The sequence below is a fragment of the Phoca vitulina genome, unplaced genomic scaffold (assembly GCF_004348235.1).
Source record: "Phoca vitulina isolate PV1807 unplaced genomic scaffold, GSC_HSeal_1.0 scaffold59, whole genome shotgun sequence".
NCBI lineage: Eukaryota > Metazoa > Chordata > Mammalia > Carnivora > Phocidae > Phoca > Phoca vitulina.
The window spans coordinates 4,706,520-4,721,530 of NW_022589762.1; the positions used below are offsets into that span (position 1 = coordinate 4,706,520).

The 15,011-nt window shown below is 46.1% G+C and overlaps 1 protein-coding gene across 1 annotated transcript in view; it reads right to left on the reverse strand.

Annotated features, from left to right (window-relative positions):
• The window catches only part of CRACR2A (calcium release activated channel regulator 2A), a 129,102-nt gene that overhangs the window by 74,427 nt on the left and 39,664 nt on the right, over positions 1-15,011 (reverse strand). The window contains exon 3 of the mRNA XM_032391062.1: positions 4,933-5,141. Within this exon, the coding sequence (XP_032246953.1) occupies positions 4,933-5,106 (174 nt within the window). The 5' untranslated portion in view covers positions 5,107-5,141. The remainder of the gene's footprint in view (positions 1-4,932; positions 5,142-15,011) is intronic.

A 15,011-nucleotide genomic window follows, 5' to 3' on the forward strand; every position in this document is an offset into this window, starting at 1 on the left:
GCTCCTTGAAGGCCTGCCTCCCTCCACTGCCATCAGGCTGGCTCTGAATTCCTGCCTCACTCAGGCTCAGCAGCCTCCCCGCCTCCGGGCCAGGCCAGGCTGTGTGGGGCTCCCAAACACATTTCCTTCTTCCACCGGTCTCATGTCAGCTTGTATTTTATATACTGATAGATGCGATTAGTTGATGAATGGTTGCTCCTTCCGTGGACTGGAAGCTCTGAGACAGGGGTCCCGTTCATTTTCACTCACCATCGTGTTCCCAGAGCGCTCAGTGCTGACCGACATGGAGTATTTGGATACTTGTGGAATGAATGAATAAATAACTGAGTGGCTAAGAGTGATGGCAGGAGACCCTGAACTCTCATCTAGGGAGCACTGGTCTGGACCTCTCACGCTCCTCATCCTGACCAGCACGCCTGCTGATTCTCAGCCAGGTCTTACAGAGCAGACACTTTCCAGGACCTGGAGCACGAAGCAATCCTGCAGCAGCAGGGCCAAGGGCTGGGACTCCCAGAACCATGGAGTAATGCTGTCTTCTGCTACTCGTCAGCTGGACCCCCCTACCTTCCTGGTCACCAGGCCAGTAACATGCCTCATGCGGCTGAAAGTGAATGGGTGCACAGCTTCCAACACGTCTTTGGAAAACTCATTAAAGAGAAAACCAGGGGCGCCTGGTGGCTCAGTTGGTTGGGCGTCTGCCTTTGGCTCAGGTCATGATCCCGGGGTCCTGGGATCGAGCCCCGCATCGGGATCCCTGCTCAGCGGGGAGTATGCTTCTCCCTCTGCCTCTGCTGCTCCCCCTGCTTGTGCTCTCTCTCTCTCTGTATCAAATAGATAAATCAAATCTTTAAAAAAAAAAAAAAAGGACAGCTACTGTCCTTCATAGAGCCAGAAAGTAGAATGGTGGTCGCCAGGGGCTGCAGGCAGGAGGCAATGGGAATTAGTGTGTAATGGGTACCGAGTTTCCATTTTGGAAGATGCTAAGAGTTGTAGAGATGATGGTGGTGATGGTTGCATAACAACATGAATGTGCTTAATGCTATTGAGCTGTATGCTTACAAATGGTTAAGATGGTAAATTTTATGTTATGTGTATTTTGCCACAATTTAAAAAAATCAGTGTGGAGGACATCAAGGACTGAGATAAGACATGGGGTGCAAGTCCCTATTCCCCACTCCCAACACACACACACACACACACACACACACACACACAGACACACACATATTTATGGAGGGATTTCCAGGTCCCAGTCTCAGGGCCAAGTGCTCTATGTGCATACACTCATTTAATTCTCTTCAACGCTGGGAGGTACTATAAATAATTCACAGATGAGGAACTTGGCCTAGGGGGCTTAAGAGACTCACACAAATTCAAATGCTACTAAGTTGTGGATTCAGGGTTAAAACTAGGTTCAATTTGCTACAAAAATCCTAGAAAGTCTTCTTGTTAACCTAAACCAGGAATCATTTAACTTTTTCTGTAAAGGACTAGACAGTACGTATTTTAGGCTGTGCAGGCCCGTTGGTCCTTGTCACAGCTCTTCAGCTCTGCTGCTTGTAGCCAAAGCTGCCAGGGACACTCTGTCGATGAAGGAGCACAGCTGTGTTCCACTTTATTTGCACAAATAGGCACTATTTGGTTGGTTTGTCAACTCCTAGATGATTCTTAACAGTTTGGCTAGTCTAGGAACTCTAGGCAGTGTTGGGAGTCAGGTACTTGGCATTGGTAGGTAATCAGTTCACTCTGAAAAATCAAGGAAATGGGGTTTTTGAGGCTCTAGGTTTCTTCAGAGAGATCTCCTGCCCGGACTGACCCGGTCTCCCTCTCTGCCCTTCCAAACTGGCTTCTCATGTCCCTCTGTCCCTTGGAGGCAGGACTGACTTCCACTTGGGGCCCTCAGCTCCATGACTCTGCTTGTCTAGGACTGCACCAGACCTCACCCCCAAAGCAGTCTTCACCCCATTTCTGCCTGGTGTGATCCCCATGAAACCCAGACAGGCTCCTTGTGGAGGATGGAGTGAGGTCTGAGGGGTCATGGGTGGAGCTGAGGTTTCTCAAACCGTTGCCTACAATCTGTTCACACAGGTTGGTTCCGCCATCTGCCAACTCTGGTAGAATGTTTGTACATGGAGCCTGAGCATAGGGCTTGCACCCCTGCCCTCAGTGCGGCCTGCCTTGAGTTCCTCCAGGTTTCTCCAGGGTCCCGAAAGGAAAAAGCTTCCCCTGGACCCTGCTCCTTTCCTTCTGCGGTCCCTGCTCTATCAGAGTGGGCTGGCTCCATACTGCTGGGGCTCAGATGCCGCAGCAGTCTCTCCCTCCTCTCTGATAAATGCAAAGCCCATCTGGCCTCCTGCAGATGGTTTTCTGTCAGTCAGGAGCAAGAGGAAAAAGAGCACCAGGGGTGGCACTTAACTCTCTCATTCCTCTTTCAAAAGGACAGCAAGCCCTGCATGGTCTTGCTCCAACTCTGCTTCTCCACCCGCCTCTTCCAGCCCTTAGGTTTGCCCTGCCATGTGGCTCGCAGCCTCTCCTTCCTTGAGAGCCATTCCCTGCTTCAAGGGGCCTTTCCTGGTGGCTGAATTTCTGTGGGGGCAGCATCTGAGCTCTTCTCCTTCCAGTTCCCATGAGGCTGGCCTGGGAGCTGAAGGTGAGCAAGGTGGTGGCAGCCAGGTCTGAGGAGCTGACCACCAACCTAAGTGGGGTGACCTCCTGGCAAAGCAGCTCTGTGAGGGAGTGACTAGCAACAGACAGATGTCTGTAGATTTCCACAGAGAGCCCAGGGTTGGCTATGAGTGGGTTACTGTTCTCCCCATATCTCTTTCCAGCCCATCCTCCCCCAGACAGGACCAGGAAAAGCAGCAGAGACAGCACTTACGTGCTCTTGATGGCACTTTCTCAGCCTAAAGAATTGAAAATTTCAAATGCTTCACTGTCCACAGGTACACAGAAGCTTCAGGAAAAAGGGAGCTGGTAGAAATAAATGCCATGGATGCACCAGCCTTTGGCAGGTAGGATGTCTATCCCCTTCTCCTCCTGCCTGGGTCAGGAGCGAGGACTGAGGAGGAATGGAGCTGAGTTGGTATCTCTGGAACTTGACATTTCTGACCTCCTTCTGGGTCAAATACAAACGGTGTCTTACAATTTATGCCTTAAATTCACCATGCCTCTTCCTCCCTCCATTAAAGAGTGGGCTTCAGGGAGGGTTAACTGGGATATATACAGAGCGAAATTGCTGAGTTGCACCACACATGTTGCCCAGAGTTGACCCGCGGTAAACAAGAACTCCCTTTTCTTTCCAGAAGGGATAATCAAAAGTTAAGCATGCCATTAAAACCGCCCGCCACCAACCACCACGACCGCAGACCTATGAGGGACAATCATGAAGTTCACAGCCAGGGTGGATCAAAGGTTTCCTCAAAGTGCACTGAGTCTAGCCTTCCGTGGGGAGTGTGACTTGGGGACTGAGAGTCCATGACAGAAATGTCCTGGGGGGCCAACTACTGAAAACAAAGGTGTTCTGAGCTCACTTGCGGGCCAAGCAGGCCCGTCCTCCAGGTCTTTTCCCTCAATTTGTGCAGCTACTGGATAGTGGAAGAGCTCTGGGGACACCGGGAGCCTGAAAACACCACCGTGTGGGGCCCGGGAGAGAAAGACCCGCTGCCTTTCCACCAGGTCACAAGGCTCAGCTCTTCACAGCTCCCACGTGTGAGCCCACACGGGGCTGGTGCCCACGAGGGTCTACAGTCGCCTGCCCACCCTTAGTGTATTCTGAAAAGCTACATTGTCAAAAAGAAAACTTGACCATGGCAAGACTTTCCTTCCCACAGGTCGGCTACATATCCCTTCCCGAAATGCTCTTGACAAAGCGAATGAAGGACAGGCTGGGGAAGGGTTGCTCCCTGCATGTTCTGGTTGAGGATGCATTTTATTGACTCACAGCAGATGAAATCATGCCTGCAGCATCAGGGACTTAAGTAAGACCCTGAGAGGAAGCTTTGGACACGGATGGTGGAAAGGCACTGGACCGGGGGGTGGCAAAACTAGGCCCCCGGGCTATACATTGGACCCACTACCTGTTTTTTATGGCCAGTGAACTAAGCATGGCTTTTACATTTTGATTATATTTTTTTAATTCAAGTATAATTAACATGCCATGTTGTATTAGTTTCAGGTGCACAATATAATGTTAAACAGTTAAAAAAAGGCAGAAGAAGAATATTTGGTGGCATGCGAAAATCATATAAAATTCAAATTTCAGTGTCCATACATGAAGTTTTATTGGAACAGAACCGAGCTCATCTGTTTACGTGTTTCCTGTGGCAGCATGAGCGGCAACCTGGCGTTGAGCGGTCGTGTGGTGCACAGGGCCCACAGGACCTCGAATCCTTATTCTCTGGCCTGTTCCAGAGAGTTTGCTGAGCCCTGCGCTAGGCAACGGTGTGCACTGGGGTTCTGCAGTATGTCTCTCGGGACATACTGACAAGGGGTTGAGTGCGGTCGGGTGTGAGGGTGAGGGACAGATAAGAGGAGCTCCAGAAGGGCCTTTCTCTCTGGCTGTTGCACCTGTCATGGGGCCTGCTCCTCCGAAGGCACACGCAGCACCCTGGCATAGCTTGGGGCTCGGTTGTGAAGCCACAGGCTGGTGCCTTCCCACTTTGTCTCAAAAGGTTCTCCACCATGTCTCACTCAAGTCCCTTATGTTGCTATCTCCATTTCCCGCAGTCCTGGGAGTTCCCGAGTCGGAGAGGGGAAACGATCTCTGAGTCTGAGGGCAAGCAAAGGGCAGAAAGGGAATGAACCCAGGAGATCTGGTTGCCAGTAGAGGTTGGGCTGACACTTCCTTCCAGGGAAGAGCAGATAGCCTCTTTTTCTGCCCCTCCTAACCCAAGACCTGTGCCATTTGGCATTCCAGGTGGGCCGGCCTCTTACCTGCATGTCCCTCTTGGCGATGAAACCCTTGCCTTCTGTGTCGCAGGTCTGAAAGAATTCCCATGCCTTGCTCCGCATGGCTTGCTCCAGGGGACCCAGGCAGGCCCCGCTCTCCTTTGGACCCTGGCCAGGTCTCTGGGGTCTAGAGACTACTCTCCTGTCAGGGGTAGCCATCCAGGTTTGTCAATTTCTTCAAGTCTTTGCAGAACCTGAACACAGAAGATGAGGGAGACAAGTGGGTGTGGTGTGGATGGGGTGAGGTGTGCCCACCTCTCTTAGCAACCACCTCCTCATTAGAAGAAGCTCAGGGCAAGGGGAAATGTGCTGTGATCACTAATAGATCAGCTAGCCCATCAAAGAAAGAAATGGGGGAAAAAGAAAACAGACATTTCCAGACTGAGCCTGCAGATGAGAGCTGATGGATGGAAGTGCGCCAGGTCCTCGAGGAGCTTCTATTCTACCGGACTTGCCAGGCCTAGTTTGGTGACACCCAGGGCTGTCTCCAGCCAACACAGAATCACAAATCATATGCACTGATCTGATTTCTGAAAGCCCCTCCAAGAGTTTTCTCAGAGGGTGCATGGTGATGTGATCCTCTGGAAGAAGGTCTGCAGAAACCTGCCTCTAGTCTGGACTCTGCTACTACTTAGATGACCTTGAACAAGTCGGTACCTGCCTGGTCTCAGTTTCCTCATCTGCTGCGTAATGACAAGACTGGACCTATTTGTCTTTAAGGTCCCTTCTACCTCTGACTGTAAGATTATGAAATTTCAAGAGAAGAAATTGTTATCAATAAAAAATTGGGTTAATGTGATGAAAGGCAATATCAAAATCCTCAGAGTTTTCTATCTGAAGACTTTTTGGAAGTAGACTAGGTCCACATTTTCAGGATATGATAGTATTTGAATGTTAAAATATAGATGCACACTATAATGCATTTTGGGGAAATGCAGAAAATGAAGTTCTAAATCGTGTCTCCTGTGTCATTCTCAGAAAAAAAGTGGAAAATCACTGTATCAGCAGGTGAATTTGTCTGATTATCAGAGCCCGGGGATCTGGCTCAGTTACACCATAAGTCCAAAGTAATCTATAATTTCAGTCAACATTTTCCACCTGCCAGATGTGTCAAGAGCTGTGGGCCCAGAACCGGAAGACTATCCCTGGCCTCAGGAATGCACTCTGTGTAACAGAGCCCAGATAAGGTACAGCAGACTTCACCTTCTTGCTCCACTTGGGCGGGACTATGGGCTCCCATCTGACTCCTCTGACCAGCCCCTCCCTTGGGAGTTGAGTGTTTCTCTTCATCCCTACATAGTGTGAACTGGCCATCACCTAATCATAGACAGATTTAACATTTCTATTCTCTCTTTTCCATGGGGAACTAACTGCTTTAGTTATAAGTCCCAAGAGAGTAGGGCTGTTTCTGTGCAGCTTTACCAAGACGGTCCATATTTTGGTCCACAAAACAAGTTTCAATTAATTTTAAAGGATTCAAGTCATATAAAGTATGCTCTTTAACCACAGGGAATTACATTAGAACCAATAACAGAAATACCTCTGGAATATCCCCAAATATGTGAAAACTACATAACATACTTCTAAATAACTCATGGGTCAAAGAAGAAACAGAAAGGGAAATGAAAAAGTATTTTGAACTAAGTGAAAATAAAAGCACAATATATCAAATTTGGTAGGATATTGCTAACATAGTACTCAGGGAAAAAAATTATCTAGACACACATATTAGAAGAGAAGAAAGATCTCAAATCAATGACCTCAGCTTCTACCTTAAGAAACCAGAAAGAGAAGAGCAAATTATACCCAAAGTAAGGAGAAAAAAATACTAAGAGTCTGAGCAGATATCAATGAAATAGAAAACAGAGTAACAATAGAGAAAATTAACAAAAATAAGAGCTTGTTTTTAAAGAAGATCAATAAAGAGAGAAAACACAACTTGTAATATCAGAAATTTGAGAGGTGACACATTACAAATTCTATAGACAATAAAAGGCTAAGACACTGTTATGAACAATTTTATGGCAATAAATTTGACAATTTAGACGAGATGGACAAATTCCTTGAAAATCACTAAATATCAAAGCTCACTCAAGAAGAAATGGGTAAAATGGGTAACACAACTAAAGAAATTGAACCGACAGTGACAACCCTTCCTACAAGAAAACTCAAGGCCCAGATGGCTATATTGATGAACACTACAAATTTTTAAAGAAAAACTAATACCAGTTCTATGCAAACTCTCCAGAAAACAGAAGAATATGAAATACTTCCTAATATATTCTATGAGGCCAGGATTACCTGCTACCCAAACTGGACAAAGACATTACAAGAAAAGAAAAAGGCCAATATCGCTCATGAACATAGATGCAAAAATTCTTTAGGAAATTTTAACAGATTGAATCCAACACCATATATAAAAAGAATAAATACATCCTGACCAAGTGGAGTTCTATCCCAGGAATGTGAAAATGGTTTAACATTTGAAAATCAACAATGTAATTCACCATATTAACAAATTAAAAGAGATAAACCTTATGATCATCTCAGTAGACGCAGAAAAAGCATTTGACAAAACCCTACATCTACTCCTGATGAGAACTCTCAGAAAACCAGGAATAGGAAGGAGTCTGCCCAACCTGAAAAAGCGCATCTACACAAAACCAACAGCTGATATTATACTTAATGGTAATAAGCCAGATGTTTTCCTCCTATGATCAAGAAAAAGACAAGAATGTCTACTCTTAATGCTTCTATCTCACATTGTGTTGGAGATTCTAGCCAGTTCATTGAGGCAAGAAAAGAAATAAAAAACGTCCAGATTAGACGTGGAAAAAGTAGAATCATCTTTATTCCCAGGCGATATGATTGTCTACATAGAAATTCTGGTGAAATTCAAAAAAAGCTACTAGAACTGGTAAGTGAATTTGACCAGGTTAAGAATTAGAAACTTTCTCTACAAAAATCAATTGTATTTTCTGTACAGCAGCAACAAAAACTTAAAATTGAAATAAAAATACCATTTACAATAGCATCAAAAATATGAAATACTTAGGAATATAGCTGACAAAAATGTGTAATACCTGTATACAGAAAGCTTCAAAATATGGATGAGAGAATTAAATTAAAGAAGACCAAAACATGGGTAAATATTCACGTTCATGGTTTGGAAGACTCAGTACTATTAAGATGTCATTTCTCCCTAAATTCGTTTCTAGATTCATCTCAATCTCAATCAAAATCCCAGCAGGCTTTTTTGTAGAAATTGACAAGCCAATCTAAAATTCATATTGAAATGCAAAGGACCTAGAATAGCCAAAACAATTTTGAAAAAAGAACAACAACATTGGAAAACTAACACTATCTGATTTCAAAACTTATTATAAATCTATAGTAATAAAGGCACTGACTATGGTACTGGCGCGAAGATAAAAAAAAAAAAAAGATAAATGGAACAAAATAGAGAATGGAGAATCCAGAAATAGACCTATATATATAACTGATTTTTTACAAGAATGCAAAGGCAATGCAGCGGAGAAAGGAAAATCTTTTCAGCAAATGGGACTGGAATAATTGGATATCCATTTGCAAAAAAAGAATGTCAATGCATACTTTATACCACATACAAAAGTTGGCTCAAAACGGATCATAGACCTAAATGTAATGTATAAAAATTTAAAACTACAAGGAGAAAATATCCTTGTGACCTTGGCTTAGGCAAAGATTCCTTAGGTCTAACAGCAATAGCATAATACTTCAAAAAATGGATAAATTGGGGCGCCTGGGTGGCTCAGTCATTAAGCGTCTGCCTTTGGCTCAGGTCATGATCTCAGGGTGCTGGGATCGAGTCCCACATCGGGCTCCCTGCTCAGCGGGGAGCCTGTTTTTCCCTCTCCCTCTGCTGCTCCCCCTGCTTGTGCCCCCCACCCCCGTGTCAAATAAATAAAATCTTTTTAAAAAATGGATAAATTGGACTTCGTGAAAATTTAAAATTTTTGTCGTTCAAAAGATACCATTTAAGTTCAGATTGGGAAAAAATATTTGCAAAGCATATAACTGACAGCAGATTTTGATCCAGAATATAAAAGAACGCTTAGAACTCATTACTAAGAACACAAAGAACTCAACTTTTTAAATGGGCAAAACATTTGAACAGCTGCTTCATCAGATAAGATATATAGATATCAGATAGTTACATGAAAATGCTCAATGTCATTAGTCATAAGGGAAATGCAATCTAAAGCCATAATGAGACACCACTACACACTTACTAGAAGGGCTAAAATGAGGGGTGCATGGGTGGCTCAGTCGATTGAGCATCCAACTCTTGATCTCAGCTCAGGTCTTGATCTCAGGGTATGAGATCAAGCCCCGCCTTGAAAAGAATGGCATTCCGAGTCTTGGCAAAGACATGGAGCAATTGGATGGACCACTCACACACCGTTGGTGGGAATGTGAAATGGTACAGTCCCTTTGGAAAACATCTGGAGGTTTCTTTAAAAAGTCAAACTTCTACCCTGCCATTCCACTCCTAAACACTTACCCAAGAGAATATCCTGCCATTCCACTCCTAAATATATACCCAAGAGAATAAAAGCATTCTGTCCACACAAAGACCTATACATGAATGTTCACAGAAGCTTTATTTGTAGTAGCCAAAAACAACACAAATATTCATCAACAGGTGAATGGGTGAGCAAACTGTCACATTCACAAGCAATGGAACGCTACTCTGCATTAAAAAGAATAAACTATTGAGCCAAGCAACAAAATGGATAAATCTTGAAATAATCATGTGAGCAAAAAAAGCCATACAGAAAGAGTATGTAGTATTTGATTCCATTTATATAAAATTGTAAAAATGAAGACTAATATATAGTGACAGAAAAAAGATAAGGGGGGGTGAAGAAGGGTAAGAAGGAGAGATTACAAATGGGCAAAAGGAGAGTTTCTGGGGGTGTGGATACGTCCATGTCTTCAATGTGCTCATGTCATGGTGATATATATATATATGCATATATGTATGTGTGTATGTCTACACTTACGTGTATGTAGGTACATATCTAGATATATGCCTAGACACATATATATCCATCCATACATATGTATGTACATACAAATATACATATTAGAACTTATCAAATCGTATACCTTTTTATTTTTTTTTGAGAGAGAGAGAGCGGGCACATGAGCAGGGTGGGGCAGAGGGGGAGAAAGAGAGAATCCCAAGCTGGGATGTGGAGCCCAACTCAGAGCTGATGTGAGGCTCAATCCCACAACCCTGAAATCATGACCTGGGCCGAAACCAAGAGTCAGACGTTCTACCGCCTGAGCCACCCAGGCGCCCCTCAAATCGTACACTTTAAATACGTGCAGTTTATTGTATGTCAATAGCTGAATAGATCTATTTAAAAAGAGAGATAATCGGGCCAGGCCAGTACCTTCTCATATCCCCTGACTTGCAAATCTAACCCCGCCTGATTCTTCCTTCTAAATTCAACTCTGGCAAGCAGGAAATGGCAGAAAATTAAGTACTGTCCCTGTGAAAATCCCCAGTCCCTTACTGTGAGGAGCTCAGTGAACTCTGCAAATAAGGGGGCAGGGAAGACCATTCATTCAGCCCCCTTTCTCTTACACCTTCTCCCCTGGCGTGGCCTGTGATCATTGCCCAGCATCTGTGGGTTTTCCGAGGGAAACAGAAGACGAAACAACAGAAGGGCTTCTGCTTTTGTTTCAAAAATAAATTGGCAGCCATGTGACTGGCCCGGCTGTTTCACACTTGGGTGAAGCCCAGGGTTGCTCTGGGCTCAGGGCTGCACCCAGCTTTCTGCCTCGAACATCTTTTAGACCAACGGACAGTACGGCCATACAAGGGAAACCGGTGGGGTATATTCCAAAGGGAAAGGGAAAACGCCATCACCATCGCCATCGCAAGCGGAACAGTGACATCACGTTTTATCTGCCTGTCTCGATCTGAACTTGCGGACCACTCTTCTCCCTCCAGGGTGGTTCCATAAAAGCCTTTATACACAGATGGAAATTATCCAGCCCTCAAACATTTCCAGGAACATTTCCCAGATTTCCGAAGTCATTCTAGCAGCTTAGTAACTGCTGCAGTCGGAAAGGTCATAGATCAAACCTAAATCCCTCCTAGAGCTTCTGAGCTAATTTCCCCCTTACTCAGGGCTCGGTGGAGATGGAGAGCAGCTGGTATGCCACCCACACCCCACGCCCGCTGCGCACTTGAAAGCAGCCCCTAAATCACCCTGATCCCCCCTTGAATCTCTCCTGCAGCGGGCAGTTGGGAAATCGAAAGCACAAAAGGCATCTTCCGGATCTGTTGGAATCTCTTTAATTATCCTGGCTTATAGTGGAGGCGTTCTCCATACGCCCGGAGTCTCAGCCACTCACTCTGAGTAGGCCGCGTCAAACGAAGGCAGGGGCAGGCAGGTCTCAAACCGCAGAGGGCGCAGGAGCGGTGCTGAGCAAAGCTTGCAAACGCAACTTCCATAGGAATGGTTGTGAAATGCTCATGAGGGAATGGTCCGCAGTGCGCCTCCTGGGCCGGAGCAAGTTAAGGAGGATTCAAGGCCTCAGATGGGAGGTGTTTCCTTGCACGGAGCAAAGGCAAGATTTTCAGATCCTCCTCCATCCTATAAAAACAGTCTGTGTAGGTCTGCGTGGATTCTCAGTGTGGGGTATGCAGTCAGGGTGTGGGTCTAAGTCCACCTTCCCTGAGAAGTCTTACTGGCTGCCCAGTCTGGACTGCGTGGGCCACTGTCCCTTTGAATACTTACTGACTCTTTCATGCTTTCAGCATTAGAACATACTGCTTGGTCTGGTTCGAGTGTACGTGATAGGACTTACTTCTTCCATGAAGGCAGAAGCTCTAGCTCCATAAATCTTAGTGAGTGTGAAATTGATATTTGAACACTCAAATAAACAAATGTCCCACCATTTCCCAGTCTGGTACTTTGCACATGCTATGTGCCTAATAAATGTGTGTTGGCTTCTTACCTGACCATCGACAGTGAGAGCTGAGAGTGGTAAATATTTGCGGTATAATGAAAAATATATACTTCGTCTTTGCCCCTGTTTCCTGGCACAGAGGTCCTGAAATTTCTTGAGTGAAAGGAATGCCATTTGCTATTCATCATGAACCCCTTCTGATCACACCTGCGTTTATGGGGAAGGACTGACTCTCGGTGGGCTTCTGGATAGCTTCAGCACGGGGGTTGGGTGCTGGAGCAAACAACCAGGAGATGAGACGGTTGACCTTCAGGAAGGACAGAGGGGCTGATGCTTGAGTTCAATCACAGTGGCCAATGACTGAATCAGTCATGCCAAGGTAAGGAAACTGCCATCAAAAGCCCTAACCGATGGGGCTCGGGAGCTTCCGGGTTGGTGAACACAGGGAGGAGGTGAGAGGGCATGGAAGCACCATACACACACACACCTCCCCTTGCCCTTCTCATCTCTTCCATTTGGCTGTTCCTGAGCTGCATCCTTTATAATAAACCAGTACACATAAGTGAAGCACTTCCCTGAGTTCTATGAGTCGTTCTAGTGCATCACTGACTGTGAGAAGGGGAATATCTGGCTGGTCAGTCAGACAGACGGGTGACAGCCTGGGACTTGAGACCGGCATCTGAGGGGGGCCGTCTTGTGGGAAGGAGCCCTCAGCTATGGGTCAGCGCTAACTCTGGGAGTTAGTGTCAGAGCTGAACTGAGTCATGGGACACACGTTCATGTCAGAAATGGTGTTGAAAAAAAAGACACCGCCATATTTGGCAACCAGTTCTCCAGGGAGGGTGAGGAGGGGGAAAGCCCTGATTTGTTGGCATCTGCCTGTTTCTAGAGTGTCACGGTTCCCATCATGGCCTATTTCAAGCTACCAGCAATCAGCCCTCACTGAGAAGAAATGGTGAGGCTAATGTTTCTGCACAGGGTGTCCTGATCTCTATACCCCCAGGTCTGTCTGCAGAGGCGATGGTAGCTGATGCCTCCTTAGGCTGTGCCCCCCCCATCTCCCCGCTGCTGGAGACTTAGGTTGCACAGTCCATTTCAAATGCATCTTTTTTTTTTTTTAAGATTTTATTTATTTATTTGCGAGAAAGAGAGTGAGAGAGAGAGAGAGAGAGCACAAGCAGGGGGAGCGGCAGGCAGAGGGAGAAGCAGACTCCCTGTGAGCAGGGAGCCCAATGCTGGGCTCGATCCCAGGACCCTGGGACATGACCTGAACTGTAGGCAGATGCTTAACCCACTGAGCCACCCAGGCGCCCCCTCAACTGTATCTTAGTACTTGGGGAAAATGTGCTGTGACCAAACCTCAGGGTTTCATAGGTGGTCTGCTCGTTATTCATAAATGTACCCCTCCCCTCCTCTGCACAGCTCTGGGCAGACCCTCTGGTGGGACCAGGACAGTGAGGCAGGTATATGGCTCCTTTCGGTGAGGACCAAAGATGCTGCTTTGCAGAACCCTTTTCACCACCCTACTGCTCAAGACTAAAGTCTTTAGCACAGGAACCAGACCAGTCTGGAAAGGAGACTTTGCCTGTGCTGTATGCTATTGTTACCTACTTCTTGGACACACAGTGCAGGGGGCCTTTGGACCAATCACCCCTTCTCCAACAGGCCTCTTGCTGTGGTGGATAAGACCACAAACTCCACGGCCAGGCTGCCCACAGCACGAGCTATATGGCCACAGACAGGTTTCTTAAGCTCTCTGTGCCCTGCTTTCTCATCCGTAAAACGTTAGGTATGGTTATTATTCTTTCTTTTTTAAGATTTTATTTTTAAGTAATCTCTACACCCAACAGGGGGCTTGAACTTACAACCCCGAGATCAAGAGCCCTGTGCTCTTCTGACTGAGCCAGCTGGGTGCCCCTGGTTATTATTCTTATTATGGAATTCAAGTGGGCTTGCTCTACTCCAGAAAAAATTCTAACAGAACTAATAAGCAAAAAAAAAAAAAAAAAAAGCTACATGAAGAGATACGATCAAGAAGCCCATAAATCTACCACTGACTGCCACAGCTGGATGGGACTTCGTGGTGTAATGTCACCCACCCAAGGCCACCTGGAAGGCCAGGTGCCTCATCGGCCCGCATAAAGGGGCAGGTGTACGGGAGGAAGCTCCTTCGGGAGGGCCACCTTACACTCCGCAGCCTGTCGTCGCTTATGCAACTGCTATATCCTGCCTCCTCTTTTAGGTCCAATTTCCTTGTTCTCGCCTCAAGGGAGACAGGGAACAGCTGTCTCCTATCTTCATAAAATAACTCTTCCAGGTCCGGACAACTATTATTAAACATCCCCCTTCACACTTCTCTTGCTCTATTATAAGATACATTAAAGGTCCTGATAATGGTTTGAGGTCTCCGTGAGATGGTTGCTGTTTACCCCAATTCCTCTAATAATTAGTGTTGTAAACCACTTGGAAGATAAAAGGCATTTTATAAGAGCCAAGTCCTATTATGATTAGTTTTCCAGTATTTCCTTGCTGATGCTGATGAGCACATCAAAGCCAAACATGGCCACAGCGTGATATCTGGTGGTTAATTAGATGTCGTTCAAGGCGGCTCGTATATATTAAAGAAACTGCTGCAAAATTTAACAACATTAAAAAAGTGCCTGCTTTCTTCCCAACACGAACAAGCTCTTTTCAAAGGCTGTCCGGGTTGATGCTGGCAAGACAAGTGCCCGGTGAGGACCAAGAGCTAATCGATCCTCTGGGCCTGGAAAAGAAAGACACAGTAATGACACCCGGCTTTGTATAAAGGCTTATTGGTGTCAACATGATACCAGGGACTCTATCTCCTTTTATTTTGTTTTGGCTATCCTTCTGTGATATGAGCCAGCAAAGTAACGCCATCCCCCGCTTTGCAGACGAGGAAGCTGCAAAATGGGTTTTAGAGGTGGACATCAGCGTGCACAGCTGGACAAAGTTAAGTCAGAAGTGATCGGGGTGACAATCCTGATGCCCCACCCACATCCCCTGGGATATTTGTGCACCACGCCTCCCCCCGCCCCCCCCCCCTTCCCCCCCCCCCCCCCCCCCCCCCCCCC